General features: G+C 45.6%; 1 protein-coding gene across 5 annotated transcripts in view; it reads right to left on the bottom strand.

Annotated features, from left to right (window-relative positions):
* The window catches only part of LPCAT2 (lysophosphatidylcholine acyltransferase 2), a 79093-nt gene extending 62543 nt beyond the window's left edge, over positions 1-16550 (bottom strand). The window contains exons 1-2 of one of the 5 annotated variants that reach the window (XM_002711523.6): positions 16070-16550; positions 502-641 (exon numbers count right to left, since the gene is read on the bottom strand). In XM_002711523.6, the coding sequence (XP_002711569.1) occupies positions 502-641; positions 16070-16234 (305 nt within the window). In that variant the 5' untranslated portion in view covers positions 16235-16550. Of the gene's footprint in view, positions 1-501; positions 642-790; positions 921-16069 lie in introns of those variants that run through there. The other 4 variants (XM_089319737.1, XM_089319735.1, XM_070061931.2 and 1 more) reach the window with 4 other exon arrangements.
* Positions 16551-16770: the final 220 nt, after the last annotated feature.

The following is a 16770-nucleotide window of genomic DNA, read 5'->3' as shown; positions in this document are numbered from 1 at the left end:
AAAAGCTAGGTTATTTGAATAATTATATCGTAAGTTCTAATAATCATTAATTAATAAAGGATAACGGAGTCGACCCAGCTAGTGACACCAGTGCAGAAAGCATGTTCTTACTGCAGAGGGACAAGAGCAAATGTGAAAACTGGGAGAGCAAAAGAAAGCAAAGGACCTGACAGTTGCAATGGTTTCCAGGATGTTACCCGGGTTATGTTCAAGAACCAGAGATGTATTACTTCCGGGGCACAGCAGAAGAAACATTTTATCATTAGGAAATGACAACTCACAAGGTTATCACAATGTGCTTTGGTGGTAGTTTCTACATAGGCTAAATTAACACCAGTTTCATCCAAGAATCAAAGTAAATGATTACAACTGAGTGGTTAACAATTAGATAAAACTACTGGTCACTGGCTAAACTATGCCGAATCCTTTTTGTAATCTCGATTTGCCTAATACTTGAACATAACTTTTGATTTACCTAATATCTGGATATAACTTTCTTACCTCCTCCAACCAGTCATTGGGTGGGTCAGCTTCTCAGGACAGCACACTGTTGCAATCGCAGCAAATGGCCAGGCCAGCAACAGAATTATCCCCACTAGTAAGACACGAAGTGGAAGTAGGATAATTCCAAGAATGCAAATCTGAAAGTAAAAGCAGATGAATGGACACTTTCAATATGTCACCATCGGAAGGTTTCTATACTATTCATGCATTTACTCAAGGATGGACTGAACACTCCTGTACCAGACAAAGATTTAAGCACAAAGAAAAATAAGACATTATACCTGACCTTACACAGCATACTATGTGCATAAGGAGCAGTGAAGAAAATCACATGCCACCTTGATCACTGTGACACTGAGAGTGAACCAAGGATGCTGGGGAAACTGTGCCCGACTCCACAACCAGGACAGCTTCCTGGGAGAGCTGCAGCCTGAGCAGTCCCGCAGGGTGAGCAGGTGCTGGCAAGGTGAGAGGGGAAACTCCTTTTAGAGAGCTAGCAGCAGAAGTAAGAGGCATTAGAATGTGAAGAGGCTAACGCACTGCTTTATGTAGCAGCCAGCCCTTTCCGATCACAGCAGTAAGGAGAGGGAAGAGAAGAGAGTAACAGTGAAATCAGTAAGAATGAAAGTACATAGGGCCGGCGCCGTGGCTCACTGGGCTAATCCTCCGCCTGTGGCACCGGCATCCCATATGGGCGCCAGGTTCTAGTCCCAGTTGCTTCTCTTCCAGGCCAGCTCTCTGCTGTGGCCCGGGAGTGCAGTGGAGGATGGCCCAAGTGCTTGGGCCCTGCACCCCATGGGAGACCAGGAGGAAGCACCTGGCTCCTGGCTTCGGATTGGTGTAGTTCCGGCCGTATCGGCCATTTTGGGGGTGAACCAAGGGGAGGAAGATCTTTCTCTATCTTGCTAACTCTATATGTCAAATAAAAAAAGAATGAAAAGTACATAAACAAGAATAGCAATGCTTACTATGTACCAGCCACTCAAAGCACTTAACATGTAGTAACTTATTTACTTCTAACAAACCTACATTGTTTTACCCAGAAGAAATGAGGGGCACAGGACATAAACTAAACTGCTTAAATCATACTATAAGTTAGTGGAAGAGCCAGGATTTGAACCCAGCTTGGTTATAAAGACTTGGCTCCTTGGCCGGTGCCACGACTCACTAGGCTAATCCTCCGCATTGCGGCACCGGCACACGGGGTTTTAGTCCGGGTCGGGGCGCCGGATTCTGTCCCGGTTGCCCCTCTTCCAGGCCAGCTCTCTGCTGTGGCCAGACAGTGCAGTGGAGGATGGCCCAAGTGCTTGGGCCCTGCACCCCATGGGAGACCAGGATAAGTACCTGGCTCCTGCCATCGGATCAGCGCAGTGCACCAGCCGCAGCAGCCACTGGGGGGTGAATCAATGGCAAAGGAAGACCTTTCTCTCTGTCTCTCTCTCTCACTGTCCACTCTGCCTGTCAAAAAATAAAAAAAAAAGAAAAGAAAAAAGAAAGACTTGGCTCCTAATCCTTGTACCACACTGCCTTTTAGGTGAAGGAAATTCTCCTTCCACATAACATGTTGTCCTATTTTGGAATCCAACTAACACTGTTTGAACAGTGCCACCCCCTGCTGCCTATACTGGCCCATGCAGATAATTTATCAAAAAAAAAAAAAAAAAAAAGGCAAAAACACAATGACATTTCAACAAGTTCATGGAAAATAGAATTAAAAGAAAAATTTATTTTGGTGAAATAATTTTTTAATCCACATAGCTTTTTCATAAAACACATTCTCCGTGAATTTTTTGAGGCACCCTCGTATTCCAGTTGTCTGAAATCTGTTAAATTACTTGTACACACTTGTGTTTGAGATAAAAATTACATACAAAAAAGTATACAAATTTTGAGAGTACAATTTATTCAGCTTTGAGAAATGTAAAGAATGTAACAACCACCCCAATCAAGATACAGAATACGTGCGTCACTCTAGAAAGCCACTTTGTGTCTCTTCCCGGCAATACCTATGCTCCTAGGCGACCAGTGCTGGACTTCCAGCACCACAGCCTGGCTTTATCTGTTCAAGAATGCCTCATAAACAGAATCAAACATTATGCATTCTTGTGCATCCAGCTCCTTCCATGTCACATAATTTTTAAAATCCAATCATGTTGTCACATATGTCAGCAATTCATTCTCCTTGATGGCGCAGTAAGAGGATTCTTTAAAACAGTTCATGAAGAATGCAATTAAAAGTTTATTTTGTTGCAAAAAATGTGAAAGCCATACAAATGAGTATCAGCCCACTGTTTCACCACATAAGAATTTGCTTATTGATTCTCCTGTTGATGAACATTTTCGTTGTTTTCAGTTGTGGGCTAATAAGAATAAAGTCTCTATAAACATTCTTCCATAAGCCTCTCTCTGGATATATGTTGTAATTTCTCTTAGCCAGATACCTAGGAATGCAATTGCTGGATCACAGATGTTATTTTACAAGAAACTTCCATACAGTTTTCCAAAGTGGCTGTTATCATTGTATTTTATTGTGTTTGGTTTTTTACTTACTTATTTGAGAAGCAGAGAAAGAAGAAGAGATAGAGAAGCAGAAAAAGGGAGAGAAAGGGCTCCCATCCTCTGGTTGACTCCCTAAACTCCCACAGAGACTCAGGTTGGGCCAGGGCAGGAACTAAGAACTCAACCCAGGTCTCCCATGTTGGTGGCAGAGAGTCAATTACTGTCACCTAGGTTCTGAGTTAGCAGGAAGCCAAAATCAGGACTCAAAGCCAGGTACTGACCCAGGTACTCCAGTGCATGATGAGAGTGTCTTAACTGCTAAGCTAAATGCCTGCCCATATTGCATCACTTTCAAGTATCATTGGCAATGTATGAGAAATTGAGTTGCTGTCGATCTTGCCAACAACTGGTATTGGTAGTCTTTTATAAATGTCACCTTTAATGTAATCCTGGATGCATTTGGGTACAGGCCTGTTGTTTTGCTATTTCTTTTCCATTTAAATTCCTATAATGCCTCCTTAGCCATACCTTTTTATAAATTTATAAATTATTCATGTATTAATTTTTATTTGATAAGCAGAGAGACAGACAGACAGCAATCTCTTAGCTGCTGGTTCACATCCTAAATGCCCCCAATAAGCAAGAAGTAGGTAAGGCCAAAGCCAGGAGCCAGGAGTCCAGTCCAGGTCTCCCATGTCAGTTGCAGGGATCCAACTACTTGAGTAAGCACACACTGCCTCCCAGGGTGCGCGTTAGCAGGAAGCTGGAGTCAAGAGCACAGCCAGTAGCTGACACCGGCACTCTGACATGGGAGGTGGCTGCTGCCCACAGTGTCCTCAGCACTGTGCCAAATGCTGGGCCTTAAGCAGCTCCCCACACACATCCACACTTTTTGTAATTTCGGTCAGCAGTTGCTGTGAGGATTATAACGTGTGTCCTTGACATACAACAACCGACTCCAAACTAATACTACGTCACATCACACAGCATAAAGAAAAGCAGTAAACTCCACCTCCCATCTCCAGTATCATTTGGTTTTATAACTACATTGCATACATGTAAGCTAAAAATTATGATATTATAATTTTTGTATGAAATGATGACATTTTCTAGTTATTTGACTAAATTAAGATGATAGGAAAAGGGACATTACTTTCTCTTTCCATATTTAATAATTCCAGTGTTCTTCATTCTTTCTTGTATATCCAGTTCTTAATCTGGTGTCATTTTCTTACAACCTGAAAAATTTCCTATACTATTTCTCACATGCAAGTCTGACAATAGATTCCCTCCATTTTTTACTTACCTGAAAATACTTTCATTGGCCCTTAATTCGTGAAGTATATTTTCCCTGGACATAGAATTCTGGGTTGACAGCTGAACTGGGTTGTCTTTTTGATTGCTGAATAGCTCCTTCATATATTTTCAACACTATACCCTTATCAGATGCATAATTTATAATTATATTTATAATATATAATTTATTTGAATTTATTTATTACATTTATAATTTATAATTATTTTATCCCATTCTATAGGTTGTCTTTTCAACTTCTTGGTAGTATACTTTGAAGCATAAAGTTTTTAATTATGATGATGTTCAATTAATTCTTTCTTTGGTTGCTTGTGCCTTTGCTGTCTACCTAGGAAACCACTGTCTAATTCAAGGTCATGACGATTTACACCTTTTTTATATATATATTTTTAGTTTCAGCTCTTACATTTAGGATTTTGATCCATGTGGGGTTAATTTGTGTGAAGGGAGGAGTCACTCATTCTCTTGCACATGTCAATCCAGTTGTCCCAGACTATTTGCTGAAAAGGTTGTTCTTTCCTCACTGAACTATCTCGGCTTCCTTGTGGAAAATCAGTGGCCATAGACATAGGGTTTGCTTCTGGAATCTTTGCTCTGTTCCACTGATCTCTGTGTAAATCCTTGTACCAGTGTAACACAGCCAATCACAGCTGCTTTGTAGGAAGTTTTGAAACTGGTAAGTTTGAATCCTCCAATTTTGTTCTTTTTCAAGACTCTTTGGTATTTGAAGCCACTTACACTTCATATAAATTTTAGAATCAACTTGTCCCTTTGTGCAAAAAACATCAGCTGATATTTTGATAGGTATTCTATCGCATTTGGTGATCAAGCTGGGGAATATTAGTTAAGTCTTTCAGTCCACCAATGTGGGCTGTCTTTCCAGTTATTTAGTTCTTTTCTAATTTCTTTTAATGACTTCTTTTGTTCTAAGTGTACAAGTCTTGTAACTCTTTTGTTAAAATGTATTATTTTTGATGCTAGGGTAAACTGAACTGTTTCTTCCATTTCATTTTCAGCCTGTTGCTTCTGCAAAGAAATACAGTTATTTCTGTAGCCTAATTACCTTTGCTAGAGGCAATAATAATTACATATTCTTTTTTCTTACTGTGATTTAGTTTTTCTTGGAGGTTCCCTACATATTGCCTTCTTAACTTACACTAATTTAGCTTGCATAATATCAAATTAACGTCAATAGTGGACAAAACTGGCCTCTTAACAACTCCCTTCCCCCTCTACAAGTATTTGCTATTATTATCATAAAAATTACATCTTTATACATTGCATGTCTACCAACATAGATTTATATTCATTGCATTATGTTGTTGTTTTTGAAATCAAATAGAAGAAAAAATATTTACAAACAACAAACGAATTTTACACTATCTTCTTTTTCTTTTTAAGATTGATTTATTTATTTGAAAGGCAGAGTTACAGAGAGGCAGAGGCAGACAGAGAGAGGTCTTCCACCTGCTGGTTCACTCCCCAAATGGCCACAATGGCCAGAACTGGGCTGATCTGACACCAGGAGCCAGGAGCTTCTTCCCACGCAGGTGCAGGGACCCAAGCACCAGCCGCTACTCTGTCTTCTGTACCTACCAATGTAATCCCCTGTACCAGTGCTCTTTGTTTATACAGACCTAATCAGTGTCTAGCATCGTTTCATTCAGCCTGGACTCCTGTTAGTATTTCTTCTAGGTCACATGTGTTCCTGACAAATACAGATTTTGTTCATCTCTGCTTCCTTTCCTCAGGACAGTTTTCCAACTATACAACTCTTTGTTCTCACTGTTTATGCTTTCAGCACTTTGAAGATGCCACCCAATGCCTTTTGGCTTCCACTGTTCAAACTGAGCAGTCATCCTTTAATCTTACTGAGGATCACTGGTACATGGAGTTGCTTCTGTTTTCCTGATTTTCTCCTTCTCTTTGGCTTCCAAACTTTGATTCAGCTATCTCCAGATGCAGGTGTCTTTAAATTCATTCCATGTGGAATTTCTTGAGCTTTTTGGCATGCAGATTAATGCTGTTCACCAAATTCAGCAGGTTTTCTGATATTTCTTAAAAAAAAATGCCCTTCCCCTTTCTTGTGGGGCTTCCATTAGGAATATTTTGGTGCACACAACAGCATCCACACTCTCTGAGACTGCTCATTTTCATCTTCTTCCTATTCCTCAAGCTGGATAATCTCACTTGGCCTCTACTGAAGTTTGCGGATTCTTTTTCTGCTTGATCTAGTCTGCTACTGGGCCTCTCCAGTGAGTTTTTCATTTCAGCTACGATACTTTTCAACTCCAGATTTTTTTTTTTTTTTTTTTTTTTTTTGCAGGTGGAGTTAGACAGTGAGAGAGAAAGAGAGAGAGAAAGGTCTTCCTTCTGTTGGTTCACCCTCCAATGGCAGCTACGGGACTGTGCTGCGCCTATCTGAAGCCAGGAACCAAGTGCTTCCTCCTGGTCTCCCATGGGGTGCAGGGCCCAAGGACCTGGGCCATCCTCCACTGCACTCCCTGGCCACAGCAGAGAGCTGGACTGGAAGAGGGGCAACCGGGACAGAATCCGGGGTGCCGGCACTGCAGGTGGAGGGGATTAGCCTAGTGAGCTGTGGCACCGGCCTCAACTCCAGAATTTTAAGTTGCTTCTTTTTAAAGATTTATTTGAAAGAGTTATAGAGAAAGAGGGAGAGAAAGAGAGAGAGAGAGAGAGAGAATCATCCATCTGTTGACTCACTCCCCAGATGGCCACAATGGCCAGGGCTTGGCCAGGCCAAAGCCAGGAGCCAAGAGCTTCTTCCAGGTCTACTATGTGTGTAGCAGGGGCCCAAGCACTTGGGCCCTCTTCTGCTGCTTTCCTAAGGCCATTAGCAAGGAGCTGCATTGGAAGTGGAGCAGCCGGGACATGAACTGGTGCCCATATGGGATGCCGGCATCGTAAGCAGTGCCTTTACCTACTATGCCACAATGATGGCCTCCTTTTAAATGTTTTTAAAGATTCATTCATTTATTGAGAGAGGGAAAAGAGAAAGAAAGAGAGGGAGGGAGGGAGAGAGAAATCTGTCATGTACTAGTTCATTCCCAAAATGGCCACAACAGCCAGGGCTGGGACAGGCTGAAGCCAGGAGTCAGGAACTCCATCCTTCTCCCATAGAAATGGCAGGGGCCCAAGCACTTGGGCCATCACCCTCTGCTTTCCCAGTTGCATTAGCAGGAAGCTAATCTGAAGCAGCACAGCCAGGCATCAAACCGGCAATACAACATTGGTGTCAGTGTCACCAGTGGTGACTTAACTTGTACCACAATGCCAGCCCTCAAGTTGTTTCTTTTTTAAGAAAAAAATTTTTTATTCGTATTCTCTCTGCTAAGACATCATCTCATGCTTTCCTTTCGTACTTTCCATATGAGTTCCTTTAGTTCTGTGAACATATTTAAAATATATGATTTATACAGCCTTTATAGAGTACTTTCAAAATTAGGGCTTCATCAGGGAAAATTTGTATCAATTGCTTGCTTTATATTTATGGGCCTTACTTTATTCTCTACATAACTTGCGATTCTCTTATAATGACACTGAACTTTTTGATTTTTAAAGATTTATTTGTTTATTTGAAAGGCAGAGTTACACAGAGGCAAAAGCAGAGGCAGAAAGGGAGAGGTCTTCCATGCACTGGTTCACTGCTCAAATGGCCGCAATGGCCGGAGCTGAGCCCATCCGAAGCCAGGAGCCAGGAACTTCTTCCGGGTCTCCCCGATGAGGGCAGGGGCCCAAGGACTTCCCAGGCCATAGCAGAGAGCAGAAGTGCAGCAGCCGGGTCTCGAACCGGCACCCATATGGGATGCCAGCACTGCAGGCGGTGGCTTTACCAGCTATGCCACAGTGTTGGCCCCAAGACTGAACTTTTTTTTTTTTTTTTTTTTTTTTTTTTTTGGACAGGAAGAGTTAGACAGTGAGAGAGAGACAGAGAGAAAGGTCTTCCTTCCGTTGGTTCATCCCCCAAATGGCTGCTAGAGCCCGCGTGCTGCGCCAATCCGAAGCCAGGAGCCAGGTGCTTCCTCCTGGTCTCCCATGCGGGTGCAGGGCCCAAGCACTTGGGCCATCCTCCACTGCCTTCCTGGGCCACAGCAGAGAGCTGGACTGGAAGAGGAGCAACTGAACTTTTTAAACACTATAACATAGCAACTCTGAAATGTAATACCCTTTGGCCTACCAGGGTTTGCTATGGTTTCTGTTTTTATTTATTTAGTGCCTTTTATGAACAAATTCTGTGAAGTTTTTATTCTTTGTCATGTGTAATTACTGAATTTTCTAAACAGTTAGCTTAGTATTCAGCTAATGATCAGATAGGGATCCCCTTAAGAGACTGGAGCCAATTAGTTTCCTGGTGTTTGCAAAGGGTCTCTGTGTGCATGTGGGCTCTTCTTCAACTCAGCCTGTGCCTTAGCCTCCAGTTCCTGCATGTGCAGAACCTAGAGGTTAATGAGAGGCGGGGCTTGGGGCAACACAAGCATTTTCAGAGCATGTGTACAGCCTCTGGCATGCAGAGTTCTAGGTGACTGAGTGATATTCTAGACCCCCGGTGATATGTCAGTTATGCCAGCGCTTCTCAAAGCCCTCCATGGACATTTCATCTCCTGCCTGTTTCCACTCAAGTTTCCTGGTTAGGCTGTTCTTTGCTCTAGCTGTTACTCATTGCCTCAGGCAGCTGTGATGTAAAGAAATTGCTTCTGATTGTTTTCAAAAACAATCTGAAAAAGGCTATTTGCATTGGGTAAGCTCCCAAGGCAGGCTAAGTAAAGAGAGCCTTGAAAATGTGGTATTTCGGCCGGCACCGCGGCTCACTTGGCTAATCCTCCACCTGCGGCACCGGCACACCAGGTTCTAGTCCCGGTCGGGGCGCCAGATTCTGTCCTGGTTGCTCCTCTTCTAGTCCAGCTCTCTGCTGTGGCCTGGGAAGGCAGTGGAGGATGGCCCAAGTCCTTGGGCCCTGCACCTGCATGGGAGACCAGGAGGAAGCACCTGGCTCCTGGCTTCGTATCGGTGCAGCACGCCAGCCGTAGCAGCCATTTAGGGGGGTGAACCAATGGAAGGAAGACCTTTCTCTCTGCCTCTCTCTGTTTAACTCTGACTTTCAAATAAATAAACAAATAATTAAAAAAAAAAAAGAAAATGTGGTATTCCAAGCAGCCACCAGAAGATCCAATAATGGACAATTCTTGGGGATGGCGCTTTGAAGGAGCCCACTGCTAGACTTCCCCCTTTACTGGATGCCAGGTGCTGGTTTCTGCTATAACCAAGGGACCCTGGTTTTCAAGGATACGAATGAGCTGCGGAGAGAGAATGGGAGCAGGGGAAGTAACCTTTCACGACGCTTACTGTTCCCACCGGAAGTCAGCACTTTTTCTTGAATAAATGCTATTTAGGTTGCTGAAAACTTATGGTTAATTTTCAGAGCTGTGCAAAATTGATTCTGAAAATTTAGTTATATTTAAATTTTTAAAAATTCTTGCCAGAGTTCTCACCGCTTTTATCCAGAAAATGATTTTTATCTTTAAATTTTTTTTTAAATTATTTATTTGGAAGGCAGAGTGAAAGAAAGGGAAAGAAAGAGAGAGACAGAAAGATATCTTCCATCTGCTGGCTCTCTCCCCAGATGGCCACAACAGCTGTGGCTAGGCCAAGCTGAAGCCAGGAACTCCATGTGAGTCTCCCACATTGGTGGAGGGGGCCCAAGTATTTGGGCCATCTTCCACAGCTTTTCCGGGTATACTCGCAGGGAGCTGGATCAGAAGTGGAGCATCAGGAACTCAAACTGCTGTTCATATGGGATGTCAGCAGCATTGCAACCAAGTACACCACATGCAGGCCCAAAAAATAATTTCTAAGGCTCTTATCTTGATGTGGACAGGAAGGGAGCGTGTGAGCAGAGAGGAGCTGAAAGACTGACAGCAGCAAGCTGCCAAGCCCCACAATGCACACACCCCACCTCTTCCAGACCGATCCAACATGGCTGTAGACTCAGCACACTTACTCCCCATCATGCACCTGGGCCTCATTTCCCATCATGCCATGAGACGCCATGATGATCGTGTGTATGCTGCAGCCCCATGACACCTCCAGGAGTCGCCCTCCCACCCAACAAAGGGATAAGGAAGTGAGTGACACTCAAGCACCACCCAGAGTCCACCCCCTTTGGATAACCAACTATGGCATCACCCCAGTCCTGCAAAGGCACGACCCCAGCTTTGGTGGGGGCAGCAGCTCTTCCCTCCTCATAAAGAGAGGCTGCCTGCACTCACGTTTGAGTGTGTACTATCCCTCTAAATAAATGCTGCTTTCTTGTTCACTTTCCCGTCTCCTCCCTGAATTCTTCCACGTGTGGGGACAAGCGCCCAGAACAAGCCCAGCTGGGGAATCGTTGCCCACAGGTGTCTTTGCTGAGGTCTGATCATCTCTATTTTTTTTCACGCTGCTTTTCAGTCTGAATGATTCTGATGACCTTTTCAGGTTCACTTCCACCACTGCCAATGTGCTGTTAAGCCCATCCAGGGAATGTTTTATTCCCGGCATAATTCCTTTCAGTGTCAGGACGTCCACTTGGTTCTCTTTTACATTTTCTATTTCTCAGCTAAGGCCCTTCCAGCTGTGTTCTTACTGGGACACTCTTTTCCTTTATGACCCTGAACACGTTTATAACAGATGCTCTAAGTGTCACCTGCAAATCCCTACAACAGGGTGGCATTTTAGGTTCTATTTTTATTATTTGTATTTCTGTGAATTTCTAGTATGGTTTTATGTGGGCCATTTTGCATGGTACTCCAGGTTCTGCCATCTGCCTCTGAAAGAGTGTCGCCTTCCCTAGCAGGTAGGTAAAACATTGACTCATTACCTCCACCTTGTGACTTGTGAGGGAAAATCTGGTTGATGTTTGCCCTTAGTCTCAGACCGAAGCCTTAGTCCTGACAGAGCTTTTCATCTGGACATCACCTGTGCGAGGGTCCAAGAAAAAGCCTGCAGTGTCTACTCGGGCCTCTGACTCGGTCTTATTCTAACTGTGCCTCCCCTGGGGCAGTCGCCAGTTGAAAGGTCCGTTCCCCGGCTTTGTCCTAGCGGTGGCTTTCTTCCTGGGTTCTCCAAGGTTCCTTTGCCGATACAGAGTTCAGGCATCAGCCACGGATTAGAGAGGCGCTGTGTGTCAGGTGCAGTCTCTCCCATGCTGGGATTTCCTCCTTCAATTTCCAGTCACTCTTACTGCCCTTACTTCTCCTCTGCTATCTCAGGCCAGTGAGACCGAGGCTTTCCCGTCATCCCCTCCCAGGATGTGAAGTAAGAACCCTCAGCGGGAATAGGCAGGACTAGTCTCTCAAGGAAGAGAAAGCCTCCTGCACTGTCTTGTTCTGTTGTGTCTAGTGCCTTCACATAGTGTGTGTGTGTGTGTGTGTGTGTGTGAGAGAGAGAGAGAGAGGGAGAGGTGTGTGTGTGTGAGAAAGGTGTGTGTGTGTGAGAGAGAGAGAGAGAGAGGTGTGTTGTGAGAGAGAGGTGTGTTGTGAGAGAGAGGTGTGTGTGTGTGAGAGAGAGAGGTGTGTGTGTGTGAGAGAGAGAGGTGTGTGTGTGTGTGTGTGAGAGAGAGGTGTGTGTGTGTGAGAGAGAGAGGTGTGTGTGTGTGAGAGAGAGAGGTGTGTATGTGAGAGAGACCGAGAGAGGTGTGTGTGTGTGAGAGAGACAGAGAGAGGTGTGTGTGTGTGTGTGTGTGTGTGAGAGAGAGAGGTGTGTGTGAGAGACAGAGAGACTGTGCATACTGACCAGGATTTATAATTGTTGACTGTGGAAAGGTTTACCTGATTTCAGCTACTCACCATTCCAGGGAACAAAGCTGGCCCAGTTAAATGATTCTGACTCATAAATATCATAAAATTTTGCTATCACTCTATCTCCTACAAAACAAATAGGTAGGGCCGGCGCCGCGGCTCACTAGGCTAATCCTCCGCCTGCGGCGCTGGCACCCCAGGTTCTAGTCCTGGTTGGGGCGCCAGATTCTGTACCGGTTGCTCCTCTTGCAGTCCAGCTCTCTGCTGTGGCCCGGGAGTGCAGTGGAGGATGGCCCAGGTCCTTGGGCCCTGCACCCGCATGGGAGACCAGGGGGAAACACCTGGCTCCTGGCTTCAGATTGGAGCAGCGTGCAAGCTGTATAACCATTTGAGGGGTGAACCAACAGAAGGAAGACCTTTCTCTCTGTCTCTCTCTCTCTGACTGTCTAACTCTGCCTGTCCAAAAAAAAAAAAAAAAAAAAGGTATAAAGTAAGACAAACAGGAGCTCCAGAACTATTATATAGAAGGGATTTGGGATCTAGGAAATGGAAGCTCTGTGTACATGGTAAGCACACCGCTTTAAATGAATGTATGTTTATTTGGAGTGGGTGGTGTGACGGAGACTTGGGGAACCGTATCAGGGAGATCAGATGACGAAAGTTCCCCATTCACTCTGGCAGACCATTGCCCAAGTTTTCTGAAAAGTCTTACAGCTAGAAGACCAAGAAATAGTATTGACAATAAGCAAGAACCATAGCATAGATCCTGAAGAAAGAGTTGGAGTGAGATTAAAGTAAGGTATATTAAAAAATAATAATAAAGTAAGGTATATTTATATTCACTGTGAACAACCAGTATGGATGCTAGCCGAACAAGTTGTCAGATGTTGGGCAACTTATTTTCTGTGACATCTTTAAGGCTTGCTACAAGTAACAGTACTTATCAGTAATTCCAAGGAGACTGACAATCTATGAGGACTCTGCATCATGTTTCCTTTTGGTTCTATGCCATCTCTGTAGGGAAGCATTCCCTTGGGGTTATGCCTAGGTTTTCCTTCATAGCACTTACTGAACATGGAATTAGATATCCTGTTTTTTTAACCTTCTCAATGGAATGTAAGCTTTAGATGGGTAGGGTCCTAGTTCTCTTGTTCACTGCTATATTCCTAGAGATTAGCACTTGTGAACTATATTGCAGGCTTTCAACAAATATGACATTCAACTTAAATAATGCCACAATTACAAGCAAACACCCATTTCAACTCTATATTCTATCAAGGACCTGAAAGCCAGGCTACAGGCTACTTCTTTTTTCCCACACCCCAAGGTAACAGATCCTTAAATTGTAAAAAAAAAAAAAAAAAAAAATCCAAAGAAAAGGGACACAAAGTAGGAGATGCAAAAACTGACAACAGTGCTTAAGCCAGATGCCAGATATGGGCCACCATTTAAGACTGAACGGAGCGGGTTGGAATGGGCGGGTGGTTAGCCCAGCTGTTAAGACACCTGCATCCCACATCAGAATGCCTGGGTGTAGTGCAGCTCCCTGCCAATGCAGGCCTTGGAAGGGCGCGGTGATGGCCTAAGTCTCTGAGCTCCTGCCACCCACCCCCAGGGGAGAGCCGGATTTATTTCCCAGCTCCCAGCTGTGGCCTGAGCCAGCCCAGTTCCGGCTGAGGCAGGCACTGAGAGTAAAGGAGCTCTTTCTTTTTGTGTCTGTCTCTCAAATAAATAAAATCTTAAAATAAATGTATTCTGAATTAATCATTGCAAGTCACACTCAGGGGAAAGTGTGCCCATCTTTTAAAGTGGAGAATGCAGGCATCATTGCTTTGCAACCAGGCTGATTCAAATGTGCCTCTGACCCACTCCATTCAAGCTATAGGAACCTTCTTGGTTTCTAAATACCTTTTTTGAAATACACAGACCATTCAAACCATTGACATCTCTTTGGTTTATCAGGTCTATTTGGATTGTTTTTAATTTAACACCCAGAATGTTCAATTACATTCAATCCAAGTAGAAAATTTTAAATACAGTATACAACTTGTAGGTAACAAGTAGCACAAAAAGATGATCTGTATTAAGATCAGCAAACGATACCAGGTTTTTCACACATTAGCTCAATTGTAAGCCTCCTTTGAGGTATTATATTACAATTTACATAACAATAACCTCTCTGTAGTTCAGAGAGGTTAAGTGACTTGGGTCAAAGTCACACAATTAATAATGACCAGGTGTTTTGTGTAGGAGTCCTGAGTTTTCCATAATCCCATAGCTCTCATGAGTTATGGGAATGAGCTCTCCAAACAGTCCCAGGCCAGGTGGAAAAAACAGTTTACCGTAGGTGTTACCCAAACACGTATACACATGCCACTCTAGTCCTCCCTCCCAAATATGAAGCCAAATAGATGGCCATACTTTTAAGAGTGAGTGATCTGACCAGATCAGGCTAAATTTACTCTTGGACGATGGTCAATGTCCAAGTTAGAAGTGTTTCGGAAGTTCCCAGACTCAACGGGAACATCTATCTATTTACAGACATGAAGGTCAAATTGTTTAAGCTTTCGGTTTCTTACCAGCCCGTGGGTCACAGAAGGCCAGCAAAAGCATTTGGGCTGGCCTCGCCAAGACAGTGCAGGAGGGACACAAAATTCAATGCATCCGCAGCAGGTTCACTTTTTTTTTTTTTTAATTTTTTTTGACAGGTAGAGTTATAGACAGTAAGAGGGAGAGACAGAGAGAAAGGTCTTCCTTCCGTTGGTTCACCCCCCAAATGGCCGCTATGGCTGGCGCTGCGCCGACCTGAAGCCAGGAGCCAGGTGCTTTTTCCTGGTCTCCCATGTGGGTGCAGGTGCCCAGGCACTTGGGCCATCCTCCACTGCCTTCCCGAACCACAGCAGAGAGCTGGAATGGAAGAGGACCAATCGGGACTAGAACCCGGTGCCCATATGGGGTGCTGGCACCACAAGGCGGAGGATTAACCAAGTGAGCCATGGTGCCAGCCCCCATCACTTTTAAGTTGTTCATTTTTATGGCCCTCCTTAGAAAAAAGGCTCCAGGCCCCGCAAGAGGCTCTGGTTGCCATATTCCACATCTTCTTGCTCTCACATCCTTCTTCAGACACCCCCCCGACCCCTTCCTCTAGCCCCCACTGGTCTTAGCTCTGCAGGCAGAGGCCGTGCCCAAGTTCTACTCTATCAAATCCAAAGTAAAGCAGTGTGCGACGCAGACCAGAAACATCAAAACCACTCTTCCTCTTGCAGGCTGCACAGGACAGATGCGGTCCCCCACCCCCAGCACCAACTCCACTGAGGAGGAAGTTGGCAGAGAGCCTGCGACTGCTCGCTGAAGGAAAAGGAACTTGCTTTGCGTCCGGGGCCGTCTTCACCAGTGGTAGCCACCACTCGGGGCTACTTCTCAGCCTTGAATCCCCACAGGTGCAGACCGGCACAGGACCAAAGGCCGCTGAACACCTTCCGGCTCACAGCCCATTCCTGGGCTTCGGATTCTCTAGCCTCAATGCCTGTGCTCAGAAGATCATTCCAGCTTTACCTGTTCTATTTCCAGACCTGGGCTCTCTGCCGTCTTCACTCCACCCCTCCCAAGCTGACTCCTCTCCTTCCCTGAACCAAAAATAAATAAATAAATAAGACTTCTCGAACCCCACCCTACTGGGCTAGGTCTGCATCTGCAACCCACTACACGCGCGCACGAGCGCAAGAGCTCAAGTTCAAGTTTCCGGCAGGTTCATCGCCCCTTCCCGGGCACTGGACGTCTCGGCCACCGCCCTGGCTCCGCCCCTCGTGTTTGGGATCCTGCTCGCAGGTGGCCTGCCCCGCATCCTCCAGGTATCTCCGCCGGCGTCAGACTCCCAGCCCCTGCGATGCCCGCAGCTCCCAGATCCACAGCTCCTGCCTCCGACTCCCGCCCCCCTCAGACGCACGCCCCTCACCTGGATCCGCCTCGCCGCGCCGATCCGCGTTTGCTGCACGAAGGGGTTGGGCACTGGCGGCGGGAAGAAGGACGCCTGGCGGGGCACCATGGGTGGCCGCAGCCCCGCCTCCCCGGCGCCCGGCACGGTGGCCGCCACTGCTGCCGCCTCGGCGCACCGGTTCATGGTGGAACCGGCCGTCGGATCCGAGCAAAGCCACAGGGACAGAGCGCGCAAGGCAGAGTCCCAGCCCGAGGCGCCGCTCCGGGGCCTCTGCGCAGGCGCCGGTTACCTAGATGCCGGCAGCTGTCGCCCCGCCCCCAGGCTCTAGCTCCACCCTTTTACTTATCTGACTCCTCCTCCTCGGCTATATAGCTCCGCCCCCCTTGGAGGTGAATGCTTTTGCCTGGGACCAATGTCAAACCAAGCATCCCTAAGACTCCGAAGAGAGCCACTGAGGCCGTTCTCAGCTTTAGGACCAGGCAGACTGGATTTCCAATGCATTTTACTGGTTCTGCGATGCTAGCCAAGTGGCCATCTCCATGGACCTCCCCACCTCCTTTAGCAGATGGTAATAAACACAACTGGGATAAACACAGCTGGATCCAGCCACGCCAGGAGCATCCACTCCCCCTGAATTCCTGCATCCTGGATTCGTGTTACCAGTGCTTGATTTCAAGTGTGCTTTGTCAGGGAGCAAACCAGTTCGAGCTGGGTGTGCA

This window comes from Oryctolagus cuniculus, chromosome 18 (assembly GCF_051225735.1).
Source record: "Oryctolagus cuniculus isolate XC-2025 breed Fujian yellow rabbit chromosome 18, ASM5122573v1, whole genome shotgun sequence".
In the NCBI taxonomy this organism is placed as follows: Eukaryota; Metazoa; Chordata; class Mammalia; order Lagomorpha; family Leporidae; genus Oryctolagus; species Oryctolagus cuniculus.
Note: the sequence above shows the minus strand (reverse complement) of the source record. Positions and strands in the feature narration are given on the sequence as shown.